The 27,169-nt window shown below is 39.5% G+C and overlaps 1 protein-coding gene across 1 annotated transcript in view; it reads right to left on the reverse strand.

The window, feature by feature from the left end:
* Positions 1-215: 215 nt before the first annotated feature.
* Positions 216-27,169, reverse strand: part of LOC130010306 (uncharacterized) — a 41,010-nt gene continuing 14,056 nt past the window's right edge. The window contains exons 2-4 of the mRNA XM_056099671.1: positions 12,683-13,387; positions 9,487-10,323; positions 216-750 (exon numbers count right to left, since the gene is read on the reverse strand). Coding sequence (XP_055955646.1) covers positions 485-750; positions 9,487-10,323; positions 12,683-13,387 — 1,808 coding nt within the window. The 3' untranslated portion in view covers positions 216-484. The remainder of the gene's footprint in view (positions 751-9,486; positions 10,324-12,682; positions 13,388-27,169) is intronic.

Genomic DNA, 27,169 nt, shown 5'->3' on the forward strand with positions numbered 1-27,169 from the left:
CACACACGTGCTAACCATTCGGCCACCCACCCCCCGCCATTGGTAGAGTGAATGCTTTAACGCTAGCATAAACGATCATAAGGTCTGTCATTGAATCAAGTGTTATGGTATCGATTGTCCGGTTGTACGTGACAACGAGTAAGGTCGCCAATCCAACCTCGCGGGTTTTCTCTGGGTCCTCCGGTTTCCTCCCACTGCTAAAAAAAACCCTACGGGCAAGCGAATTATTGAAATAAAATTGAACCATATGTTAGTCCCGAAATGACCTAGTTTGTGTCGAGTTGACGTTAACTTCATTTCTTTCTCTTTCGTTTGTACACGTAGGTGGCAAGGAGTATGGTCGCCCGTCCAACCACTTGAGGTTTTCTCATACGCGCAAGCAAAGTATTGAAATAAAACTGAATCATAGGTTAGTCTCGAAATAACCTAGTTTGTGTTGATTAGACGTTAAACCCCATTTCTCCCACCCTCACTACATATTGAATCAAGTTCTGTCAACGATGGTGTAATATGAATATCCTGGGGCCTCCACCAATCCTTGTTTTGTTACATAATCATAGAGATGACACGTGCCTGTCTGCAATTCAAATACAAACGACCTGCACAAACTGAAAGTAGAACATAGACCACCACAGCGTTTCTTGTTACCCTCAACAGTCGAGTATATAACACCGTCATTTGGCTTTTTGTTGGTTGCTGACTTTCTGAAATATACTCCCGTTTCCACAGATCTTGCTGGACACGGTGGAGCTGAAATCATAATAAGATAACAGTTAAATACATGATATAGTCTCAGCTTTTGCTAGACACGGTGGAGCTGAAATCATAACAAGATAACAGTTGAATACATGAAATAGACTCCCTTTCTACACGCTGGGGCTGAAATCATAACAAGATAAAAGTTAAATACATGAAAAAGACTCCCTTTCCACTGATTTTGTTGGGCACGGTGGAGCTGAAATCATTATAAGATTTCAATTGAAGAACACATGAAATAAACTCCCTTTCCACTGATTGTGTTGGACACGGTGAAGTTGAAATAATTATAAGAAATCTGACCTAAAGATAAAATCAAATTTTTAGTAGATACTTCTATCTTAGTTAAAATTTCGTGAAACAGACCCCTGATATAATATAATTGATATGTGAACTAAATCGATGTAGAAGATTATTTAATACAAACAATAGACATGGGGTATTATCTGTAAATATTATTCATAATTGTTATTCTGCAATCATGTAAATATTCAAACAGGTTATAATCATCGGAAGCTGCCATCCTCGAGGATACCTAGCACTTCACTCATCTATAGCTGTCTGTAAATCGTATTGATAACTGTTACTCTGTAATCATGTAACGTTCTCTAATAACAACTTTTGTATTGTTATTGCCACCTTAACTACAATACCCACAATCGATAATACAAATTCCTCTAGACAGTTACCATAATAAATGAAATGAAATGAAATGGGGTTTAACGCCCTACTGTTCTGCTCCTATGATGGGCTAATGAAGACGGGCATACGCCATACAGTGTGCTATGAGGGAAATTTTGCCCGGGCAGCGGCACTATGGCCTACTCTTATATCGAATTCCAACTGCCAAGGGATCTTTTACGTGTATTCCAATGTATACACGGGACCTCGGTTTTTCGTCTCATCCGAAGGACTAGACAGCTGTCCTTGTCAGACCCTCCGTCCTGCATCACTGACAAGGGGGATTACCATAATAAATACAAAGCATTGATCATCCTTTTATAAAACAACAATGAGACCTAGACCGGAGGCTCAGTGGTGCGCGGGGGTCTCCATCAAATGGGCACAAAACCAGACACAACTTTTCTACAGTAAAATTTGGCGTAGATTACGATGCCTAGTGGTAATCAGTCCACCGTTGGGGCGATTTCGAGATATTCGGGGTCATGTGAAAATTGCACAAGACTTCTGTTTATGAATCATGTACCCACCCCAGACCTCTCTACATTCTGAAAGCTCCTCAGATTTGGCCCACTATATTTTCCTTTCTAAATTTCTTCAAAACGTTTTTGTCTTTGGCAAAATTCTTCGGGAAATAAAACAATCTATGAGGGTAAGTAGTGGCGCGAAAACCAAGAGTGACGCAAATAATCAAATGGCGCATGAATATCTGTACTCGCAAACTCACTATCACCACGCTCCGCCCCCCCCCTCCAAAAGGAAATGACAAACACGAACATTTACCATACATTATGCAAAAACTAAATCTGCCTATTGCAGGTCTTTCTTTAGACCTGAAATGTTATCTAAATTATTAATTAGACATTAAAGATACATTCCCGCGTACAAAATGGGTGATTTGATGATATATTTGGACTAAAAACATATTCAAACTAATTAATTTATCATAGTTTTGCTTCAATCCTTCTCAAAACATTGCAATTGTCGGGGATTACTCCTGCTATAAACAGGTCATGTTTGTGTCACGTGACTTACCTCTCTCGGTACCTAGCAACGGGTGCGAAGTCGGAGGAGAATTCATTGCATACGCAAGACGATGTTGACTTTATTCGCTGACTATTTATTACAAATATCAAAGCCTAATTAAATTCTTGAATTATCCACTGCACCGCGTTTTTCTGTGATTTTTATCTCAGAAAGTGTTGTACGCCTAACTCTTCATAATGTTTATCAACATGTACATCAAGCGCCCATGCAATCTCCGCGTGCAAACCTTTGACGTCACGCGAGCAGAAATTCCTAATCGTCGGGCTGCCGATAGGGAAACCCTTATATTTTTGTCCTGTATGCGCTCACTGAGTGTTTTTCAGGAAATCCAGCACTTTTCTAGTAAATTGGATATTTTTACTTTCCATACTAGCCTGCGATATTTACTGGATAAGATCAGATTTGCTGCGCAACTTTCATTTATTCATAAAATTGATAATTGAGACTATGTTTGTTATCATACCGACTTTAGTAATGATGATCGAGGCTAGGCCGAAATTTCAATCGATCAATAGTCGGTTCAGAGTGGATCAATTTGACTGAAATGTTCAGCAAATTCTCCTTTAAAATATCTAGTTTTTAACTACTGATGTCCAAAAGAAAGTATACACACTAAAAGTATGACTAAGTTTTGTTTAGATTAAAAACATTTGATAAAGCATTATCGAGTTTGTCTCTTGCGTCCAAACTCAACATTTCTATAAGCAAAATAAAAATGTGAAACAGATTGACATTCTACCCAAATACCGTATACCATGGAAAAACGACTTTGGTTGATGCAGCACAAAATGCACAGTGTATACTTTCTTTTGGACATTAGTATATTAGAGTGAAAACTGCCAGCCCTTTATCTAATCTCCCATAATGTATCTTTAATATATTGAGTGGAAAAAGTTCGTTCAGATGGAGAAATGAAATGAAATGGGGTTTAACGTTCTACTGTTCTGCTCATATACTGGGCTAATGAAGACGGGCATACGCCATACAGTGTGCTATGAGGGAAATTTTGTCCGGGCAGCGGCACTATCGCCTACTCTTATATCGAATTCCAACTGCCAAGGGATCTTTTACGTGCATTCCAATGTTTACACGGGACCTCGGTTTTTCGTTTCATCCGAAGGACTAGACAGCTGTCCTTGTCAGACCCTGCGTCCTGCATCACTGACAAGGGGAAACCACGTCGGAAAATCTGGATGAACTTTCTCGGCCAATGCAGGGATCGAACACCCGACCTCCAGGCTAGCGAGCCAGCGCCTTACCCACCTAGCCACCGTGACCCCGTCGTTCAGATGGAGCGTACTGAGTGTACTAACTGGTAACAAGTGTATGTGCCATGTTTAAAATAATAAACATGCTCTTAATGTTAGGGGGGTTGGATGGCTGAATGGTTAGCGTGCGCGCGCTGCATCATAAAGTCTGTCATTGAGTCAACTGGCGTGGTTTCGAATCCCCGGTTGTACGTGACAAGGAGTAGGGTCGCCTGTCCAACCTCGTGGGTTTTCTCCGGATCCTCCGGTTTCCTCCCACTGCTAAAGACCCCTACGCACAAGCGAATTATTGAAATAAAATTAAAACCATATGTTAGTCCCGAAATGACCTAGTTTGTGTCGAGTGGACGTTAAACCCCATTTCTCTCTCCCTCTCTCTTAATGTTGACGGATGTGGATTGCTTGTTTAATGTCCCCAGTATACTAGACAGGTACATTGTGATCAATATTTCTTTAGAATAAAAAGATAATATTTATCAAACTTGAATCTGTTGATCTTTCCTCGTCGATATTTGACTTTCTCGTCACTATTGTTGTTATTATCAGGAATCAGGTATCTTAAAGATGCATGATGTAATAGGTATACATGGGTATAACAGGTGTAAAGATGCATTATGTAAGAGGTATACCTGGGTGTTACAAGTGTAAAGATGCATGATGTAATAGGTATACATGGGTATAACAGGTCTAAAGAAGCATTATGTTAGATGTATACCTGGGTGTTACAAGTGTAAAGATGCATGATGTAATAGGTATACATGGGTATAACAGGTGTAAAGATGCATTATGTAAGAGGTATACCTGGGTGTTACAAGTGTAAAGATGCATGGTGTAATAGATATACATGGGTATAACAGGTGTAAAGATGCATTATGTAAGAGGTATACCTGGGTGTTACAGGTGTAAAGAAGCATGATGTAATAGGTATACATGGGTATTACAGGTTTTTATTTTGGCTTCAAATGTTATATACATTATTATTCATAGATTTATACACATGACAGGCCTATACTCAACAGTCAGTGATGCAGGACGGGGGGCTTGACAAGGACTGCGGTCCAAGTTTTTCGGATGTGCCGACAAATCGAGGGCCCGTGTACAAATCGGCGTGCACGTAAAAGATCCCTTGTTAGTTGGAATTCGATATTAGCGTAGGCAGTAGTGCCGCTGTCCGGGCGAGCAAAATTTCCTCTACTGCACATTGTATGGGGTATGCCTGTCTTCATTAGCCCAGTTCGAAGCAGAACAGTAGGACGTTAAACCCCATTTCTTTTCATTTCATATAATCAACTCTCTAGGACATCGCGTGACGCAGATATATACGGATTAAAATATGATCGCTATTAAATGACCGAGTCTCGATTAACAAGTACCGTTGCTACGATAATAAACCATCTATGTCAAAATTTCAAACAATGATAACCTCGCTGATCAGAATAGAGTAATTTGAATGAAATGTTCAATATATTCATTTTTCATTATCTGTGTTTAAACTATTATAACGAGAACTGTCAGCGCTGTATCTACATCTTACATAATGCATCTTTAATGACCATGCATAATGCATCCTTAATGTCCTTTGGGATATCATTCCTTCATAACTGTAAGGCTCATCAGTCATTCACCAGACAACGTATGACCTCTGTATTCCTTACTATTGTATATGTGGCCATTCTACATGGTTTGTTTTGTATAACAACATAAAATCACCACGTAGAGCGATTGTTTTATTCTTTTAAATACAAGAACAATCTTAACAGTTCAAACAGTTTATCAAGACAATAGATTGAATACTGCGTCGGATATACGCTCGTAACTCTAGGGGCTATTAAGTAGCACTTTGGTCCTTAAGACAATATTGGGTCTTTGAAACATTGTTGCTTCACTCTTTCTATAGAGTCTGATCACACGTACTTAATGAACGTGAATGACATATTTATATATATAAAAAAAACAGTGACATTTTGGTAAAATTCTAACCATTGTTGAAATATTCATCAAATTCTATCTGTTTATTGACCTATGGTTGGTATATATTACGATCACGAAGAAAACACAACAAGAAAAGAAGTCCGATAGTACTACAAATATTCTGTTTCAACACATTTTACTTTAATTAGATATAACAGATAATACCGAGTCTTTAGCATAAAATAAATATATATTACAAGTCAAATTAATTATATAAGATTGGAATCGTGAACGAAAACATTAATGTACTCCTGTATATTTAGGATAGCTGTGTGTCCAATGTATCGAAACTGGTCATGATAACGTCACTTGATTTTAAAACCATGTTACTGTCGGTTTGACTGTTTATGAACCATAATTTATGGTTCATTGGTTTGAAAGACATGTTTAAAAAGTTAACAAAAATTACAAAAAAAAAAAAAAAATAAAAACCCGAAAAGAACCAATGAATTGTTAACTTGCAAGAACAGGAAATTCAGAAGATATCGATTTTTGTAAACATAACGAAGAATGTGTCGTCTATTATTGACAATCAATTAGACGATATAAGTTGATTTTAATGACGTTATCATGTTTATTCCCCCCCCCCTCCCCCATGTTTCTATCTATTTAAAAATAAAAAATGATTAAATTGATTTAATATTGAGGATCATGGGTGGAGTGTACTTTTGTTTAGATACAGTCGTACTTGATCTTATTTCAGATGAAGTCGTGTATCTTAATTAGCTTACTGTAACTACAGGTGCATCTTAATTAGCTTACTGTATCTACGGGTGTATCCTAATTAGCTTACTGTATCTACAGATGTACCTTAATTAGCTTACTGTATCTACAGGTATAACTTATTTAGCTTACTGTATCTACAGGTGTAACTTATTTAGCTTACTGTAACTACAGGTGTACCTTAAGTAGCTTACTGTAACTACAGGTGTACCTAAAGTAGCTTACTGTAACTACAGGTGTACCTGACCGTAACTACAGGTGTACCAGGCCGTAACTACAGGTGTACCTTAATTAGCCTACTTTAACTACAGATGTATCTTAATTAGCTTACTGTAACTACAGGTGTACCTGACCGTAACTACCTGGTATATAGTAATGATATTTACACCCATTAATTAGCCTATAGTGAGGAGCGGATTTTCAATATCTTTAATACTCTGATTAAGGACAATTCAGCAATGTTCAATATATAGCCTAGTCATCCATGTTTTGTTGGTGTTGTTAATACACGAGTTAATTGCATGTGAATGACTGTCACTTCCGACATCTGAATACTACGGTACTCTGTGAAATCCTTCATCATTTTCATGTCCGATTTATTTCCTTATTACATCAACCAAAAATTTTTAGAGTAATCCATATTGCGAATTACGACATAAATCAGCGGTCCCCTCACATGATTTGCATTGAATTAACATTGGATAATCCGACCTTCGGTCAGGGAGAAGGGTTTAATAAAGGCTATGCCTGTTCCCCAATCCCTATTCAGATAAAATATTGCTTATAAAAAACCCGGTTTCCTCCCACTGCTAAAGACCCCTACGCGCAAACGAATTATTGAAATAAAATTAAAACCATATGTTGGTCCCGAAATGACCTAGCTTGTGTCCAGTGGACGTTAAACCCTATTTCTCTCTCTCTTATAAAAAACAAAACAAAATTACCGGTGAGCTTAAAACACGCGTCGGTCTTTGTTGATTACCCGGATTTTTTAATCTCTTGGAGACAGAAGTTTTTCTGTTGCTGCTCCTAAACTGTGAAACAGGCTGCCATCATATATAAAGGATGCACAATCACTGTGTACATTCAGATGATGGGAAACTGTCGTAAATGTGACGGACTAACTCAGTGCCAGTGAGCAAACTTTTTGGATACGAGGCGCTATACAAATCCATTATTATTATAAGAGAGTGCTTGGTATTTCATTTGGGGTTTCCACGTCAAATACAGCGACAATATATACCCTTCAAAAAAAGTAGGGGATATTCAGAAACAATACAAAACTGCGGAAATTCACTGAAGTTTTATTAGAGGTAACCAGTGTATGTTAATAACAGGCCAAATGGACGTTTTTGATTTTTGTCTTAATAATGAGTAATTGCTCCACCAATCCTCAGACATTCAGCAATTCGTCGTGGCATGCTCCTAATCAACCGTCCAATCACGATTTCGGGCAATCTGGCCCACTCCTCTGGCAGTGCCACGGCCAATTCTTGCAGTGTTGTCGGTTGACGTTGAAGTTGACCAACACGTCTCCCGATAAAATTAAACGTAACATACTAAAGCAAAGATACGCTAAACAGTAAATCTTATGCAAGAACCGATAGGAAATTTAAGCAAACATGGATAGATAAACAAGCAAGCGGCAGTTTTCATCAACCCTTCCTTTAAGTGTCAAATTTGACAACGACTCCCCCCCCCCACGTGTATGGCGCTATTGCGTGTCGCACATGCAGCTTAGTGGTTATGTTGGGGCGATAAGTTCTTCATCTGTGAACATACTCTCAAAGCATGTCAAGTGTCCATGACTATTTATCATATCACAACCTGCATAGGTATTTGCATTTCAATATCCCCCACTTTTATTGAAGAGTATATATAAATTGCCTAAACGAAGAATCACTATCATTATAATTAATGTGTTCCTAATGTATGATCGTCCATCAAAGCGTGCCCGAACGGATTGGAATGGATGTCAAGCTGCAACTTATAGCAGATTTTTAAAATGTTCCACGACCTACACAGAAGGAATTGGCCGTTAAGTATTCAATAGATGGTTCGGTGTTAAAATCCGCTAACCAAATATAAGAAACCATATTATAATAGACAGGCACTATCGTACCGATACCCCTATATCTTATTTGTCACTCCAATTGGGGGGTTGGGTAGCTGAGTGGTTAGCACGTGCGCGCTGTATCATACGGTCCCGTCATTGAGTCAACTGGCGTGGTGTCGATTCCCCGGTTGTATGTGACAAAGAGTAGGGTCGCCTGTCCAACTTCGTGGGTTTTCTCCGGGTTTTCCGGTTTCCTCCCACTGCTAAAGACCCCTACGCGCAAGCGAATTATTGAAATAAAATTGAACCATGTGTTAGTCCAAAAATAACCTAGTTTGTGTCGAGTGGACGTTAAACCCCATTTCTCTCTCTCTCTCTCCCTCTCTCTCTTTCACTCTCTCGAATCATATTCGTGCACTTGATGCTCGGGGCTTCAGGAACTAACTTGTCACTCTTAGTTATCCACTAGCCACAGTATCATTTTTGGGACCGCGCCATTTTATTCCCGCATAGTAATTTGACTGGATAATGTTTATTGATGATGAACAACTTCTAAAACCATTTTTGGCAGGAAATAGTGGATACTTTGGAATCTAGGACAATTTTTGTGGCAATTGGCATAACTTACGCCCCACCCCCCTAGTACTCTGAATCATTTAAGAAGCAGTTTCACTTTAACTTACTTATTTAATTTAACGTATTTAATTGTGATAAAGTGCCATTAGTCACAAAATCCTGCCCCCCCCCCTTCACAGACTGGGCCTACGAGCAAAGAATATCTCGGCTGTAGGCCATAGCAGCGCTGGCCGGGCAACACTGTACCCATTGCGCTGTGTATTTCGCATGCATGTCTCCGTTAGCCCAGTCGGTGCAAAAAAGTAGGACGTTGATCCCCAATTCATTTCATTTCATTCATAGACTTAAAATTGTCATTTAAGCGATAATTTGATCATGTATCTAAGGAGATAATATAATCCTACATACCTGGAGCAGAGTATGCTGTTACAGTTGTAGCTTGACAAACCCCTGCTAAATCTGGTGAATCAACAACATCGTCAAATATCGTTAAACATCGTAAATAACCACGGAACGAATCTTCCTTCCATGTATCTGTACCAATATATATCTCAGATGGTTGACTTGTATCACCAGTTGCACAGTTATCGTTCGTAGAGGAAGTGACGTCATTTATATTCAGCTGTAGAGTTCCGGTTGCTGTATTTCTGGTTACTATCAAAGTATTCCACTGCCTTATTTCCAAGTTGGTACCCAGAACCTCACCACATATTGCTCCGTCTATATTAGATGTTGTTACGGTCACATTGTTCCAATTTGTTTGTATCTTAAGCCTTGATGTTCCAGACACTTGGTTATCGTTTACATAAAGAACCGTTCCACTATCTCTTTCGTCCAGACACAAAAACAGTCCAATTGTAAAGTTTCTTTGTAAAAATGTTTGATTTAAATTTGTTCTGATGTAAGAAATTGAAGCCCCGTCAAAATAAAGACTTGGAAAGGGGAACACTGAATTATTCCTTTGAATTCTAGGGCAGAGTGATAGTGCAGAAGAGTATGGAGGTTGCTGTGATATAACTTCTTGTGTTAAAGCTTTGTCGTCTAATGGCCATAGGTGTACTGGAGTACTTTGAGACAACGTTGTCATAACATCAGTTGTTATCTGGGTAGTAGGCGCGGGAATACCTTGTGTTGTGGGAGTTTCTGTGGATATTTGGGTGGTAGGAGCGTCTTGTGTCGTGACAGCTTCTGTTATGATCTGAGGAGGTGGACTGTGAGTCGGTGGATAATGGCAATCAGGGGTAACTGAAAAAATAGAGTCATTAGTTAACTTACCGGAATAAGGTAACTTACCTGAATTAAAAACTAGATGAATTTGACACGTAATTCGGGATTCGGCCATGAAACAGAGCGGCCTACCTTGCATCCCACCATTTCACCGCTACTTCCAACCGTTGGCATAAGTGAACGTCGCATGGCCGACTAGCACTAAGACGACCGTTTGTCAAGCGAGTAGGGTCTTGGCTAGTTTGTTGGCGTGTAAGGGACAGTCCTCTACCGGGATGCAAGTTAGGCTGGTCTGTTTTATTGCCAAATCCCGAATAACGTGCTGGCTCGTTATTAGTTATTCGTCATTCGTTATTCGAATGCCAAGTGACGTGCCAACTTCAAGTTGCTTGTGCGTGTGTGTGTGTGTGTGTGTGTGCAGTGCGATTCTCCCGCACTTCGGGTATGCTAATAAATACAATACTTTCCCCGCATTCATGGTGCCCCGCACAGGGTTCGGCGAATCCAATACATGTATTTTTGACAAGAAAGTAATAAAATTGGGCCCTACAAAAATGTCAAGAAGTTTGAATTACAGTGCTATTTTAGATATCGACAACATCAAATAAAGTTGGACTTATTTTTCTCCAAAGATCGCGAAATGAATTGCTATCTGTATGTTTCATTTGCTTTTACCTGTCAGTACAAGTATTTTCAAACATGCGAAATTTGGGCGTTAGATCACCAGGTCTGGTTTAATCACCGCTTGTACGCGACAAGGAGTAGGGTCGCCTGTCCAATCTCCGGGTTTCTCTCCGGGTCCTCCGGTTTCATCCCATAGCTAAAGTCCTCTAAGCGTAAGCGAATTATTGACATAAAACTGAACCATATGCTTGTCCCGAAATGACTTAGCTTGTGTCGAGTGGACGTTAAACCCCATTTAGATACCTCTCCCACTTCAACCATGAGTGTGTGACCGAATTACACTGAAAGTATATAAATGGGTTCAGTGTATTAGACCATTTCTTAATGAAGTAAACTACTCAAATAAAGAGAGAGCGATGGAAATGGGGTTTAACGTCCACCCACACAAACTAGGTCATTTCGGGACTAACATGTGGTTTAATTTTATTTCAACAATTCGCTTGTGCGTAGGGTCTTTAGCAGTGGGAGGAAACCGGATGACCCGGAGAAAACCCACGAGGTTGGACAAGCGACCCTACTCCTTGTGTAACACTACGGACTTCTTTATTTGTTGTGTTTCCTTGTGATCGTAAATAATACTACTGTAATAATAGTTTCACAGTTTTATTGGTAAACTGGAAATAACTTTGCAGGTTCCTCGTTCTCAAATATATAATGGCTTCTTGGAATGATCTGGTGAGAGTCTAGTTAAAACTCACTTCAACCCTTCAATTTATACGTATCTCATTTCAGCAGGTCTTTGGTACTTTTCCATTGAAAATACGTAATAAACTTGTTTATTTCCCACCACTAACAGAGATAGATATTAACTTATTTGGCCTAACAACCATAGGTCAATAAACAGCCAGAATTTGATGACTATTTTGACAATGATTTTAATTTGACCAAAATATCACTGTTTTTTACGAATAACTATACCCACGTTCATAATGTACGTGTGATTTGACTTCATAGACAAAATTGAAGAGACAATTTTATAAAGACCCAAAATTGTCTCAAGGGCCAAAGTGCTACACTTGTCACGTACAACCGGGATTTGGAACCACGCCAGTTGACTCAATGACAGGCCTTAGCACGTGCTAACCACTCGGCCATCCAACCACCCCATCCCCCTTACTCAAATAAAACATGATCAAAATATTGAAAAACATAATGACAGTAGTACATAGATTTCGAACTATATTGACGGAAGGGGGGTCACGATGGCTAAGTGGGTAAGACGCTGGCTCGCTAGCCTGGAGGTCGGGTGTTCGATCCCTGCATTGGCCGAGAAAGTTCATCCAGATTTTCCGGCGTGGTTTCCCCTTGTCAGTGATGCAGGACGGAGGGCCTGACAAGGACAGCTGTCTAGTCGTTCGGATGGGACGAAAAACCGAGGTCCTGTGTACACATTGGCGTGCACGTAAAAGATCCTTTGGCAGCTGGAAATTGATATAAGAGTAGGCCGTAGCGCCGCTGCTCGGGCAAAATTTCCCTCATAGCACACTGTATGGCGTATGCCCGTCTTCATTAGCCCAGTTTAGGAGCAGAACAACAGTAGGACGTTAAACCCCATTTCATTTCATTTCATTTCTATTGACGGAAACAAACCCTCATTGTTTTACTTGAATTTAAAATCATATGAGATAAAGTTAATAAAAGTCGTCTAGATTTCGAGTTTTAAGTCATGCATTATAAATTAATATATCCTTACTTGGTGGGCGTGATGCCCATTCTTCAGGATCTTCACAGTAGTCATTGGTTTCAGAAGTGGTTGGGAAATCCGCTGCCTTGTCAAACATAAGTACACACGTGACGCTGCCATGATACGGTTCTGTTGCGTCATTTCGTCGTCCAAAATACATGGTACCGCCCGTCTTGAATTGTCCACTTCCGGCATTTTGTGCCGAGGATCCACCAACGTTAAGATATGTCTTTGAATTTTCCTGTGAATATCCGAACTGCACTAGAGTCCATGAATCTATAGAAACTGGGCCATGTGATATGGAACTTAAACTTGTACCAGAGCTGTCCTTCAGCTCAAAATGCAATTTACCGTCGCTTTCCACACTAAGCATCACATCCGTGACGTCAGAAGCAGCTGTTGAATCTGCTTTATAGTATAATAAAGTTCCACGCAGTTCCTCTGGATATATGTATAGCGATATTCCAAACTCTGTTTCTGGAATAAAGCCTGATGGAATACTAAGCTCCACATAACTCGATGCTGACCAACCGTTAAAATGTAAAGCTCTAGTAGTAGTTGTGGATGTGAACTGCGGTCCGTTATGATACTCAAAACAATCCGTAGATGTTGGATAAATACCATCGTGCTTCTCTATCACCTCAAATCCCAATGACTTGTCACATAGAGGCCATGTAAATTTAGGACTGGGTCCACCATTGGTATTAGGAATTCCTGAAAATAAAGAAATGACCGATCAGCATCATCACCAAACTTTTAAATCGCAAATTGGCGTGGTTTCCTCTTGTCAATGGTGCAGAACGGAGGGTCTGACAAGGACAGCTGTCTAGTCCTTCGGATGAGACGAAAAACCGAAGTCCCGTGTATATATTGGAACGCACGTAAAAGATCCCCTGGCAGTTGGAATTCGATATAAGAGTAGGCGATAGTGCCGCTGTCCGGGCAAAATTTCCCTCATAGCACACTGTATGGCGTATGCCGATCTTCATTAGTCCAGTTTAGGAGCAGAACAGTAGGACGTTAAACCCCATTTCATTTTATTTCATTTAAATCGCAAATTGGTTAGTGAGCGGGAGCTAGCACACTCTGATTAAATACAGATTATTATACTTTCGATGGCCTCTACTACATGAAGATCTGACCGGTTGTAGTGGGAGGTCGTGTCAGGGGTCGTACGAGCGACTTTTGACCGGCATTTGACCCTATGACGTCAGACATTGATTAATCAACCAGCGTTGACGTTTCTAGTGGTTTACCGACAGTTCGGAACGGAACACGCCAAGAACTTGTCGTAACAGACCGTTGCATTGGCTAATCCCTCACTTCAACTAGAACGCCGGTAATATAACAACTCTTCCAGATCCTAGTGTAGTAAAGACAAGTAAAACGAAATTTTGAGCTATAAAAAAACGAAACGAAATAGTATCTGTGTTTAAATAATCAGACTGGATCTACCACCAACCAGTTAGGTTTTCTATTCTTGCTTTAGCCATGTCGTGGTTTACCCTTGTCTGTGGTGCTGGGCGGAAGGCCTGGTTCGGATGGGACGAAAAACGGAGGTTCCGTGTATATATTTGCGTGCACGTAAAAGATCACTTGGCAGTTGGATTTCGATATAAGAGTCGGTCATAGTGCCGCTGTTCGGGCAAAATTTCCCTCATAGCATAGTGTATGACGTATGCCCGTCATCAATAGCCCAGTCTGAGCAGATAAATAGGACGTTAAACCCCATTTCATTTCATTTTCTAGCCAAGTGTTAGTTCTTTCCTGGGGTTGTACGTCCACTTACACCTAGGGTGATATCGCAGACAGGTAGTCATGTGTCGAATCTCTGTGTCTTTTATCCTTGTACCAAGCTGTATGTGTGTGTGTGGTGGTGGGGTGTGCTTTAGTGATTTAAAGCGTGTGCGTGAAATCATAAGGTCTATCATTGAGTCAAGTGGCTTGGTTTCGTTTCCCAGCTGGTACGGGACAGGGAGTAGCGTAGCATGTCGAATCTCGTGGGCATTCCCCCACTCCTAAATACCTCGACGCGCATGTGATGTATTGACATAAAATTGAACCATATGTTAGTCCCGAAATGACATAGTTTTCTGACAACCAAGTAACGAATATAGTTGACTACTAATTTAAACGAACATGACAATATATTCTGTGATGACTCGTCAGTTTATCTGTTAGTTCATGTGATGTTTTAAACCAAGGTACGACAGAACAAGTGTTTGATATGTGAAATATATATATATGTGTGTGTGGTGGTGGGGTGTGCTTTAGTGATTTAAAGCGTGTGCGTGAAATCATAAGGTCTATCATTGAGTCAAGTGGCTTGGTTTCGTTTCCCAGCTGGTACGGGACAGGGAGTAGCGTAGCATGTCGAATCTCGTGGGCATTCCCCCACTCCTAAATACCTCGACGCGCATGTGATGTATTGACATAAAATTGAACCATATGTTAGTCCCGAAATGACATAGTTTTCTGACAACCAAGTAACGAATATAGTTGACTACTAATTTAAACGAACATGACAATATATTCTGTGATGACTCGTCAGTTTATCTGTTAGTTCATGTGATGTTTTAAACCAAGGTACGACAGAACAAGTGTTTGATATGTGAAATATATATATATATAGAGAGAGAAATGGGGTTTAACGTCCACTCGACACAAACTAGGTCATTTCGAGACTAACATATGGTTTAATTTTATTTCAATAATTCGCTTGCGCGTAGGGGTCTTTAGCAGTGGGAGGAAACCGGAGGACCCGGAGAAAACCCACGAGGTTGGACAGGCGATCCTACTCCTTGTCACGTACAACCGGGGATTGATATGTGAAATATATCCAGAGATGCAGAAAACAGGGATTTATTTGGTCTTTAAATATAAAATAAATATCGTCTATTTCTATAGAACAAAGTGGGAGTCAATAATATGATCTGCACTAAAAATAAAACTTTAGTATTTATCAGATGAAGCAATAACAGCAATTAATTAACCAGATGAAAGATGTGATATATAGATAACAATAAAAAAAACATTTGACGGATAAATCAACAAGATGGGAGTGTTTGGCAACATCATAAAGTAACGAAAGGGGTGTGTGTGTGTGGGGGGGGGGGAGACAACAGCAACCATACACTAATTAGGGATTAAGTAAATCTACCCATAGATTTGGGAGAAAATTTCCTGAATATCTGTTTAATTTGGGCTTATGTTTCTGGATTACTAGGGCTTCTCGGAGAATTCTGTTTTTCCACACTGTTAGGTTCCCAATCTGATTAAAATACAGATCTATATTTCGTTTCGTTTTTGTTTTAGTACTCGAAGGTAGTGTCAGGGGTCGTACGAGCGGCATTTGACCTATGGCGTCAGATATTGATTAATCAATCAGCGTTGGCGTTTCTAGCGGTTTACCCACAGTTCCGTACATGGCACACCAAGGTATCGCCGTAACAGACCGTTTCATTGGCCATTTCCTCACATTATCTAGAACGACTATGTTATATAACAACTCTTCCAGATCCTAATGTAGTAAAAACGAGTAAAACGAGATTTTGAACTATAAAAAAAACGAAACAAAATAGGATCTGTGTTTTAATCAGATTGTTAGGTTCCTGGCTAGAACTTCCGCCTTTTCCCATTTGATTTTATGCTGTGGGTTGTTGTAAATATGATCTGCACTGTTTTCCTAGAAATCAATGAATCTAAAAGCTGTTACAAAAATTATCTTCATTGGTATGCTTTTAGGTTTTGTCTGATTATTAATGTGAATTCCGTGTTATTGATGACCTTCTCGTGAATATAAATTACAGCAGCATGATTTACAAGCTTATTAAAATGCAGATCTATATTTCGTTTCGGTTTTTTATACTTTCGATGGCCTACACTACATGAAGATCTAACAAGTTATAGCCATAGGTCACGTCAGGGGTCAAAAGACCGACTTGTGACCCTATGATGTCAGACATTTGATTAACCAATCAGCATTGATGTTACTAGTGGATTACCCACAGTTCCGCGTAAAACACGCCTAAAGCTCGACGTGACAGACCGTTTCATTGGCTTATCCCTGACACCATTCAGAACACGAGTTAAATAACAACTCTTCCAGATCCAAGTGTAGTAAAGACAAGTAAAACGAAGTTTTGAACTATAAAAAACGAAACGAAATAGGATCTGTGTTTTAACCAGATTGCATGATTTAAAAATTCCTACTTGTACTCCCTTGTATAAATAGTGAAAACATTCGTGTAACTCGTCCGTTTTATAATCATATAACCCTAGAGAGAGATGGGGTTTAACGGCCACTCGACATAAAGTAGCCCATATCAAAACTCAGATGTAATTTAATTTTATTTCAATAATTTGCTTGAGCGTAGCTTAGGCTTCGTGTTCGTTAGCACTGGGGATAAACGGGTGGGGGGGGGGGGGCTTGTTGAATACCTAAGGGTGGGTGGGGTGTGTGGGTGTTAACACGAGACTCAATTACGTACCTTGTGATCCAAAGCGCATGTGTTAAACCAATCGGCACACGTCGGCCAATCCTTCCCATCCATATAAAGCAAATCATGCCTCACTATGGTTAGTGCTAAATGATAAGGCCAGCTCAATTTTTCGTCATATTTCCAGTGATGTAAACAGGGCTAGCGCTAATCCAAACCCTAACCCTAACCCTAACACTGGACGTAGCCCCAATGCTTACCCTAACCTACAATCTCACCAACAAACACGTGCCCTAACCGTATTTACATCTCAGCGAAATTGAGTTGGCCTTATAGGGGGGTTGGATGGCTGAATGGTTAGCGTGCGCGCGCTGTATCATACAGTCTGTCATTGAGTCGACTGGCGTGGTTTCGAATCCCCGGTTGTACGTGATAAGGAGTAGGGTCGCCTGCCCAACCTCGTGGGTTTTCTCCGGGTCCTCCGGTTTCCTCCCACTGCTAAAGACCCCTACGCGCAAGCGAATTATTGAAATAAATTTAAAAACCATATGTTAGTCCCGAAATGACCTAGTTTGTGTCGAGCGGACGTTAAACCCCATTTCTCTCTCTCTCTTAACCAATAGATTTATCCCCCACCCCCAAGTATATCCTACATTTTCGTCAGATCTGAAATTAGTTTGCAGCCAACGACGTTATCGAGAAAGGGTTGTCACGCTCGGATGAATTAGCGTTTGTTTACAATTCTACGACATTATCGAGAAGGGATGGTTACGCTCCGATGAATTGTGTAATCCAATCCAATGATATAAAATATCGATTCCTTTATTTTGAGAATCAATTAATTTCAAGTTTCCTTTTTCCTGTTTTCTAATTCAGGACAAACAAATAACGAATAATTTCAAAAGATTTTTTGGGGAAAAAAATTGTAATTACTGTGACAGTATTGGTTCTTAAATCGGGTTCTTTGATGACAACACTGGTATAACTTCAAACAATGGTTTTATTTCTTCTTTTTCACATATACAACAGTTCTACTACATTACTTATATAGACCGGGTTTTTCGTCTGGTTGCCGTCTTGTTCCCAGCTCGGCTCTCTGGCCTCGACTCTTCTAAAACGGTTTGTCTGATCTTTTAATTACTGGGCCGAATCTATGTCCAGCCTTGCAGTCTCGATACCACACCCATGTACCGTAACCTGATTGGTCAGTATCCGGTCGGGGTGGGTTAATAACCTGGACGGACATATAGTTATTGGCCAATCAACTAATTCCAGGTATTATATTTCAGATTATATTATGACCGGGATTGGCAGCTGGTCATTATATAATAACAGATTAAGCTTCCCGTGCAGATTGCTTTACTATTCAAGATCTTGCGTAACTCGGGACAGCTGTGATGATTAATGACTTCCTAACGACCTTTGTCTGTCTGTTAGACTTATCATGTTTACTGCCATCTTTTGACCACCTGTGATCTGTCTGCTAGCCCTGTGATAAGATTGCTAATTGATTTCGTGAGGGTATGCAATTATATATCCCCCCAATTGTGTAACATTCCTCACATTGCCAAAGAAAAGTTATTTTGCATAACTTTTTAAAACTGTTTACAATATTAATTACAATATGAATAAAATGGAACTAAAAAATAGAAAAAGAAAAGAAGATAAACATTTGTAAAATGTATACAAAAATGTTTAAAAAAAAAACAAAGGAAATGTAAATGAAACACACAAATTTAAAAGTTATATATGCATTTGTAAAATGTCATAATATCCAAAATTGTCTATAAACAAAAGGAAAATGTAAATGAACACACGAATTTAACAGTTATATATGCATTTGTAAAATGTCATAATATCCAAAAATGTCTATAAACAAAAGGAAAATGATAAACACACGAACGTAAAAGTTATATATACAACACCCGTCACACACGTGGGTCGATGCAAAAAACAAAAAATCAAACGAGATCCTGGAATCACACAACACAAACTACTCTAATTATTCACATATATGGTGGAGTCTGGAATCACGAACACAAACTACTTTGCACTCTGGAACCACGAACACACACTATTCTAATTATTCACATATTATGGGGCACTCTGGTCTGATGTTCACACACGCAGATAGATGCGCGAATAAGGCGCAAAACACCATCCTGCAAGCCAACTGTAGGGAGAAGTATGCTTCTTTATTCACTACTTCACTTGCTAATTGCAGGGAAGTACAAAGAGTATTCGTCTTCTTTGACCGCTACTTCGCTGTCGTAGCTAACTGTAGGGAAGGGTACAATTGATGCCCTTCCTCTTTTACTTCTACTTCTTCTGTTCCAGGTTCCGGTTCCGATAATGGCGAGGGGTTAGAATTTTCCCTGCTTTGTGTAGATCCACTATTGGCATTATTTGCCACCATTTGTTTTGTCCGGTAGTCCTTTCTTTTTTCATACCGTTTGGCCAAACGGTGTTTACTGACATGTCGTGCTATGAAAAATATAATAACCCCTATCCCTATAGTGATCCCTATCCCCGTTAATAATATAGGCCAATGTACCCAGGGTTTATCATCTACTTGTACATTATGGAGTGAACTCAATTGGTTTATTAAACTAACAAGTGGAACAGATTTAAGATCCCTCAGGTGATGCGGCAGTGGGGGAAATGAGTGGTTGGGAAACGCAACCGTTAGAGGACGCCATAAATGAAGATTAGTTAAATTGAATCGGTATTTCAAATTTCGAAAGGATTGGGTCGAATGAAAACGGCTTTCTTTTTGAAAATAAGGCAATAAGGTGATGAAAGTGTTAGATGCTGAACAGGTCATGTTCAGTTTAAACAGATCAATCGGAGGATTTGCAGTGACGTGAAAGTCAGAGGTAGAATGTTTATTATGGTAACAGACCAAAGAAAAATGGAGCGTCTCGTGAGACGTAATGGCCCAAACCCCGTCCATCAAATAGTTTGCTATCGGAAGAATAGTTTTTGGCTGAACAGTTACGACACAAACACGTTTTATTAATTTGTGATTTCTCATAAAGAGGGATGTAATACATAGTTGGCTAAGATTAATTGGATAGAGAGAGCTCCTAATTGAACAAAAATGGACCACCTTATGGGAGCATCGGTCGACTTCACTTTGGGAAAGAAGGGCGAATTGGGTTCGCTCGGCATTAATTGCTAAATATTGACTTTCTAACTTGTAATTTGCCACCATTTGATTGAGATTATGATCATCGGTAATTGAGTGATTAGAGATGAATGGGACAGGCAAATTATGAGCCTCGAAAATTTGAAGTTTGCGATTGGAATCAAGAAGTGGGATGTTTAATATAATAAGAATGTTTGAGTCCGAAATTAAAGCGGAACAAGTTAGGAGTTTATAGTATTGCCAAAGGTTCGAAATAAGAGCGGGAAGATGTACGCTACGCGGTAGATGGGATCGAATAGTGAATAGTAATGACTTAAGGTCAGATGGGGATATAGTACTGGGAGAAATATGTCCCAGCGATAGCATATTAAGCTGTAAGCTAAGTTGGTCGAAATAGTTTGAGCCCTGAGTGATAACATTTTGTAGTTCTGCCAATAAATATTGGATCTTGTATGAAAGGTGGAAAAATTTTTTGATTCTTATCACCTCATTCGTGACATTTTGAAACATGAGTTGAGCCTGTGTCTCGAACGATTTGAAGTTGTAGATCAAATTATTAATGGTGGCTCTATTTTTAGCAATCGCGATCCGGGAAGTATTTAAAATGGATAAACTTTTAGAAACAATATGGATGACATTATTCTGGTTTGCAGCAAGTTTATTTATATTAGATTTGATTGCATTAAAATCTGATTGGGAGACGGTACCAAAAAGGAAACTTAAGGCTTTGCCAATTATGGGAAGTAATGCGCGTTTTGAACGTTTACTTTTTAATAAGGGAAACTGGGAAGATTTCGAAATCAAGTTATAATAGTGTTGTTCCACAATGCGCACCTTTTGGAAATCATTTGCCAACAGTTTCGTAAAAAATATATCGTCGGAAGCGCGAGAATAATTATTTATAGTGTCATATAAGGTAGTGAACACCCTTTTTGCATCCTTTTTAAAAGAAGCGATGAAAATTTGGGACGGTTTTAAATCCACCATAAACGTAACTAACCAACGAGACCGGGAAGTCGAAAAATCACTAACAGGTCTAAAAATGACATTTTCATACACGTGATATCCAATCGTAAGGCCAAACAGTAATACAAGAAGAAAATGGAAACTACGCATCTAGGATGAAAATAAACAAAAGAAAAATTTAATTAAACAACATTAAACATCTATTAATAACCTATTTACACATAGTTTTAAAAAGGGGAGACTTAATTTCCAAGCATTCCTAGTATGCCTGATAAAAGATTTTTCAAATCCGAGTTCTTGTCAGTTTGGGTTTTAAGGAGTGGGTCATCGGAAGTAGAGATGGGCAGGGGATCAGTTTGTTGAGAATTGGCAATTATGTCGGGTTCGCGCTCCGTTTGTGCAGATTCGTCTGTCGTGTGGACAGGTTCTCGCGTTACAGCGTCAACGTCCATGGGGTGTTCTTTGTCGGGGGACTGGGTTTGTTTGGCACGAATTCTATTGGCTAATTCCATTAAAGGAATATCATCTTCTGAGGATGAATCGTCACGTGCTTGGCGAGTATTTTCGATAATATCAAAATTGGATTCCACGTCACTCTCGTCCCCGGAGGAGTCGTCGGAGTCTGGTGGAATGACGTAGTTGGCAGCTCTTTGCGGATGCTGATCGTCGGGTCTGGGTATTTTCCAGGAATCGATTTTGGCTAGACGCATGTGCTCAGCATGTGATTTCAAAATAGAGCCATCGAGTTGTTTTTTTAAAATAAAAGTTAGCGGGGAGGTTTGTTCGATAATTCTAAAATAAGGTTTCCATTTGCCCTGAAGTTTACTAGAGCGCATGTGATTTTTAACATAGATCGGATCGCCTACTTGAAAATTAACTACTTTCGAATTTCTGTCCGCATAATGTGCCTGGCGACGTTTGGCTTGCTTCATGTGTTTGTGCACGAGCATGAATGACTTGTGCTGGTTTTCTAGAGCAATTTTATGGAAATCATCACCAAGGTACTTTCGACGCGGTTTAAGTAAGTTATCAATCGGCAAAACAACATCGCGATTATATAATAAGTAAAATGGAGAAAATCGTGAACTTTCGCTGATATTAAAGCGAATTGCTGCCAAAGTTTGATTGATATATAAGTCCCAAGTTTCAAGATTGTCTGCCATTTTCTTTGAAAGAATATCATGTAACGTTCTGTGAAATCTTTCAACACGGGCGTTTGATTGTGGACGGTAGAACGAAGTAGTCACATGTTTGATGTTTAATTCAGCCAGTGTCTCATGCATCATTTTGTTTTCATTTTCGGTACCGTTATCACTGACCAATTGAAGCGGTGTGCCAAAACGCGGAAAAATTTCTTCCAAAAGAAGGTGTGCTACATTTGCAGCCGATTTATCCTTAACCGGGAAACTTTCAGGCCAACCACTATACCAGTCGACAAACGAGATTATGTATTTATTTCCGGAAAGGCTGATTGGATATGGGCCGGAAAGATCAAGTGAGATTTTTGCAAACGGGTAAGGCGGTATGTCGGTCTCTTGGAGTGGAGGTTTGACTTTCTGTAAACAACGTGTTTGACAGGGTACACATTCAGCGACGTATTGGTAAATTTGTTTGTATAAGTTAGGCCAATAATATTTCTGCGCTACCATGCTATATGTCTTATCAATACCAAGGTGAAAATAATCATGATATTGCTTAAGGACTTCATTTTTGATGTGAATTGGTACGTACAAACGAGGATTAGGTTCATCATAGGTGTTAGAGATATAATGTAATATATTATTAATTAACATAAATTTCTTGTGAATACCGGGAAGGTCTTTATCACTTTTCAATTGCGAAATAATTTTTGAAATTTCTTTGTCTTTACATTGTTCTTGGTACATGTCATAACCGTCTACCGAGATGTCGTCCTGGGGACGTACTTCCGGAACAACCTCGCACTTTGCAAATTCGGCAGGGGAAAATTTGTTGGAGTTAATAACATTAATTTCGAAAGTATGGTCGTTAATATCGGGCTCTACGGGAACTTCAGGTGAATTATTTGGTTTGTATGTCATTCGGCTGAGAAAATCGGCTATTACATTCTGTTTTCCGGGAAGATATTCAATAGAGCAGTTGTAGCCGGTGATGTTTAATGCCCAAAGTTGGATTTTTTTATTTTGCATTGGGGAGTCCAAAATGTATTTGAGTGGTTTATGATCAGTGCGAATAACAAAACTGGCGTCATGGAGATAGTAATCAAACTTTTGGAGTGCGTAGTGAATAGCAAAACATTCTTTTTCGATAGTTGACCATCGTGTTTGCGTATCCGACAGTTTGTGCGAAAGCAAATAAATTGGGGCTTCAAATTCGTCGCCACTTGCGGACATCTGCTTCTGGACTAAACAAGCACCTATGCTATAATTACTAGCATCCGTATACAGAAGATACGGTTTGTTGGGATCAGGGTAAACAAGCAGGGGTATTGAAGCTAAATGATCTTTTAACTTGTTAAAGGACAAACGACATTTTTGGGTCCAATCAAATTTTGCGTGTTTCTTAGTAAGTGCGATTAAGGGGTCTGCAATGAAAGAAAAATTTGGGATAAAGCGCCTGTAATATCCACACATACCTATAAAACTTCGAATATCGGTGACAGTTTTAGGTTCAGTCATGTTATTAATAGCTGACACCTTTTCTGGATCAGGCTTAATCCCATTCGGGGTAATTACAAAACCTAGATAATTGGTCTCCCGCTGAAGAAATTTACATTTGGATAATTTCAATTTTAAATTATGATCACGGAGACGCTGAAATACGGTCTCGATATGTGCATAATGCTCGTCCAAACTAGAGGAAAAAATTAGAATATCATCTATGTACACGATAGCAAACGCATTAAGGTCTTTAAGAACGACTTGCATAAGATGTTGAAAAATTCCAGGCGCATTGGCGATCCCGAAAGGCATGGCATTAAATTCAAATAGGCCACGATGACATGTAAATGCGGTTTTTTCGCGATCTGCCTCGTCCATCTTTACTTGCCAATATCCGGACTTAAGATCAAGGGTAGAAAAATGAGTCTTATTATGCAATTGCGAAAGAATATCGTCTATTAATGGTAGGGGGTATGCATTAGGTTTAGTGACTTGATTTAGTTTCCGAAAATCGACACAAAAACGCTTTGAGCCGTCCTTTTTTGATACAATGACAATGGGAAAACTCCAGGGCGATTGAGATGGACGGATGACCTTGGCGTCAAGCATTTCGTTAATTGCTCTGTCAACAGTATCACGTTGGTTTAGAGGAGTACGGTATGGGCGGAGCTTAATGGGAGGGTGGGAACCGGTATCGATTTTCATTTTGACGGTGTCGGTTTGAGTTAAATCTTGATCTGTTTTGGCAAATAAATCTAAATTTTTGGCAAGAAACTGTCGCATAACTGAATTGTGTTCTTGTGGAACATTAATATTATCTAACGTATCTTCCGAGGTAGAGATGTGAGGGAGAGTTGACGTGTCACTGATAGAATTAATATTATTCGACTCAAGTGCCGCGACGTGACCTACAACACAGCCTTTGCGTAAATAATAGTTCCGATTAGTATTATTGGTAATTGCGATAGAAAATGTGTTATTGGATTTTGCGACATTGATACTGTCATGTAACTTTAAACCAGGTTGATAACTCATAAAACCCTGAGTGACAGGTGCCACTGCATATATTCCAGCTACGATCAGATTAGCTGAATTTTTTACACGTGCGGGACAAAGAACGGACGCCTGCGGCTTAACTTTGACGGATTTAGTCAGGCGGAGAATTGATGACACATGTGCATCTTGGACGAATGGGATATACTCATTTTGAACTTTAAAATGACCGTTATTGTAGCAAAGTTGTATACCATGGCCTACTAGCCAATCTCTACCTAATATAAAATTACGATTAATATTAGAGACGACGTAAAATTTTTGATTTAACAGGACACTACCGACGCGAAAAGATAATAAAACATACCCGTGTATTTGCAAGGAGCCTCCACTGACGGATTGTAAATTAATATCTGGCTGTTGCAGTGGTGGTTGGCTACGGAGCCGTTTGTATACTTTAAAATTAATAATACTACAATCGGCGCCACTATCTATTAAGGCACGATAACGTTGTTTTTGGAGCTTAATTAGACAAGAACTAGGATTTGAAGACAAATTTAAGTTAAATAAAGGCGTACTAGGAATTCTGTGGGAGCCGGCGTCACTAGCCTCGAAGCGAGTCGGCGTTATTAGTTTAAACGTGCTCGTGTGTTGAAATTATTTCCTTGACGTCTTTGATTAAAGTTTGGTCTTGATTCACGGTACGGGTTTGATTGTGGAACATTACAATCCCTACGAATATGACCTGGTTTCTGACAGTTCCAGCAGATTATACTCTGATTATTGTTTGAAAAACGTGAGTCTTGACGATTTGGTTGAAAACGGTGATTCTGATTATATTGTTGAAAGGATGATTCGTCAGAATTTGGGCGGTACCGTTGGGAGTTATAAGGGGAACGCGTATTACTTGAAAATGCATTAATATCAGCACGTGGTTTCGATCGACAAATATCTGAATGGTGACCTAATTTATGGCAATATGAACAACGGTGTTGGGGGCGGACATGGTCAATTTCCATGGGAACAGGATAGTTTTGGGTTTCTCTAGGGAAAGCATCAGAACGTAATGCGAATCTAGACCTAATATTTTGTTCTGCCATAGCGATGACAACAGCTGCCTGAAGTGTGGTGGGATTATTACGTAATAATTTGAGCTTTAGATAGTCTTTGTTCAAGCCATTTGCAAATGTGGTAACTAGTTGACGCTGAATTGGGGGGAGGTCCATTTCCGCTGTGGAGAACGCTTTCGTGGCCAAAGAGATAATTCTTTCGGCGAAAATTTGTACGTTTTCATCACCTAATTGCCTAGCTGATTGTAAAACACTTAGGGCGAATTGAGCATCATTTACGACGTCATAACGGGTAGCTAATTCTTTTTTTACGTCATTCCAGGGGGCCTGAGGGTGTAGAGGGATATGACGGGATAAATAATCACTAACTGTTCCACTGCTAGCTTGATATGCAACATATTTAATTTTGTCGTCAGGGACATCAGCTAAAAGGGCATATTTCTCAATACTTTTGATCCAACTAGTAAAAAATTCGGGATTTCCAGGAAATGTTGGAACCAACTGAGTAACTCCATGATGCTTAAGTGTTGAAGACAACCCGCTTATTTCCCCAGTTAAATTGTTAAACATAGCACTTATGTCAGAATTCGCCGTAGCCATGGTTAGAATTTAGAAAGAGACTCACCTTTTTATATACAAATAGCTGTGATCTGTGAACTTCTAGTGGTTAGGACTTCAATCGTTATCCTGGTCACGGCACCAATTAATATGTGACAGTATTGGTTCTTAAATCGGGTTCTTTGATGACAACACTGGTATAACTTCAAACAATGGTTTTATTTCTTCTTTTTCACATATACAACAGTTCTACTACATTACTTATATAGACCGGGTTTTTCGTCTGGTTGCCGTCTTGTTCCCAGCTCGGCTCTCTGGCCTCGACTCTTCTAAAACGGTTTGTCTGATCTTTTAATTACTGGGCCGAATCTATGTCCAGCCTTGCAGTCTCGATACCACACCCATGTACCGTAACCTGATTGGTCAGTATCCGGTCGGGGTGGGTTAATAACCTGGACGGACATATAGTTATTGGCCAATCAACTAATTCCAGGTATTATATTTCAGATTATATTATGACCGGGATTGGCAGCTGGTCATTATATAATAACAGATTAAGCTTCCCGTGCAGATTGCTTTACTATTCAAGATCTTGCGTAACTCGGGACAGCTGTGATGATTAATGACTTCCTAACGACCTTTGTCTGTCTGTTAGACTTATCATGTTTACTGCCATCTTTTGA

This window comes from Patella vulgata, chromosome 3, assembly GCF_932274485.2.
Source record: "Patella vulgata chromosome 3, xgPatVulg1.2, whole genome shotgun sequence".
NCBI lineage: Eukaryota > Metazoa > Mollusca > Gastropoda > Patellidae > Patella > Patella vulgata.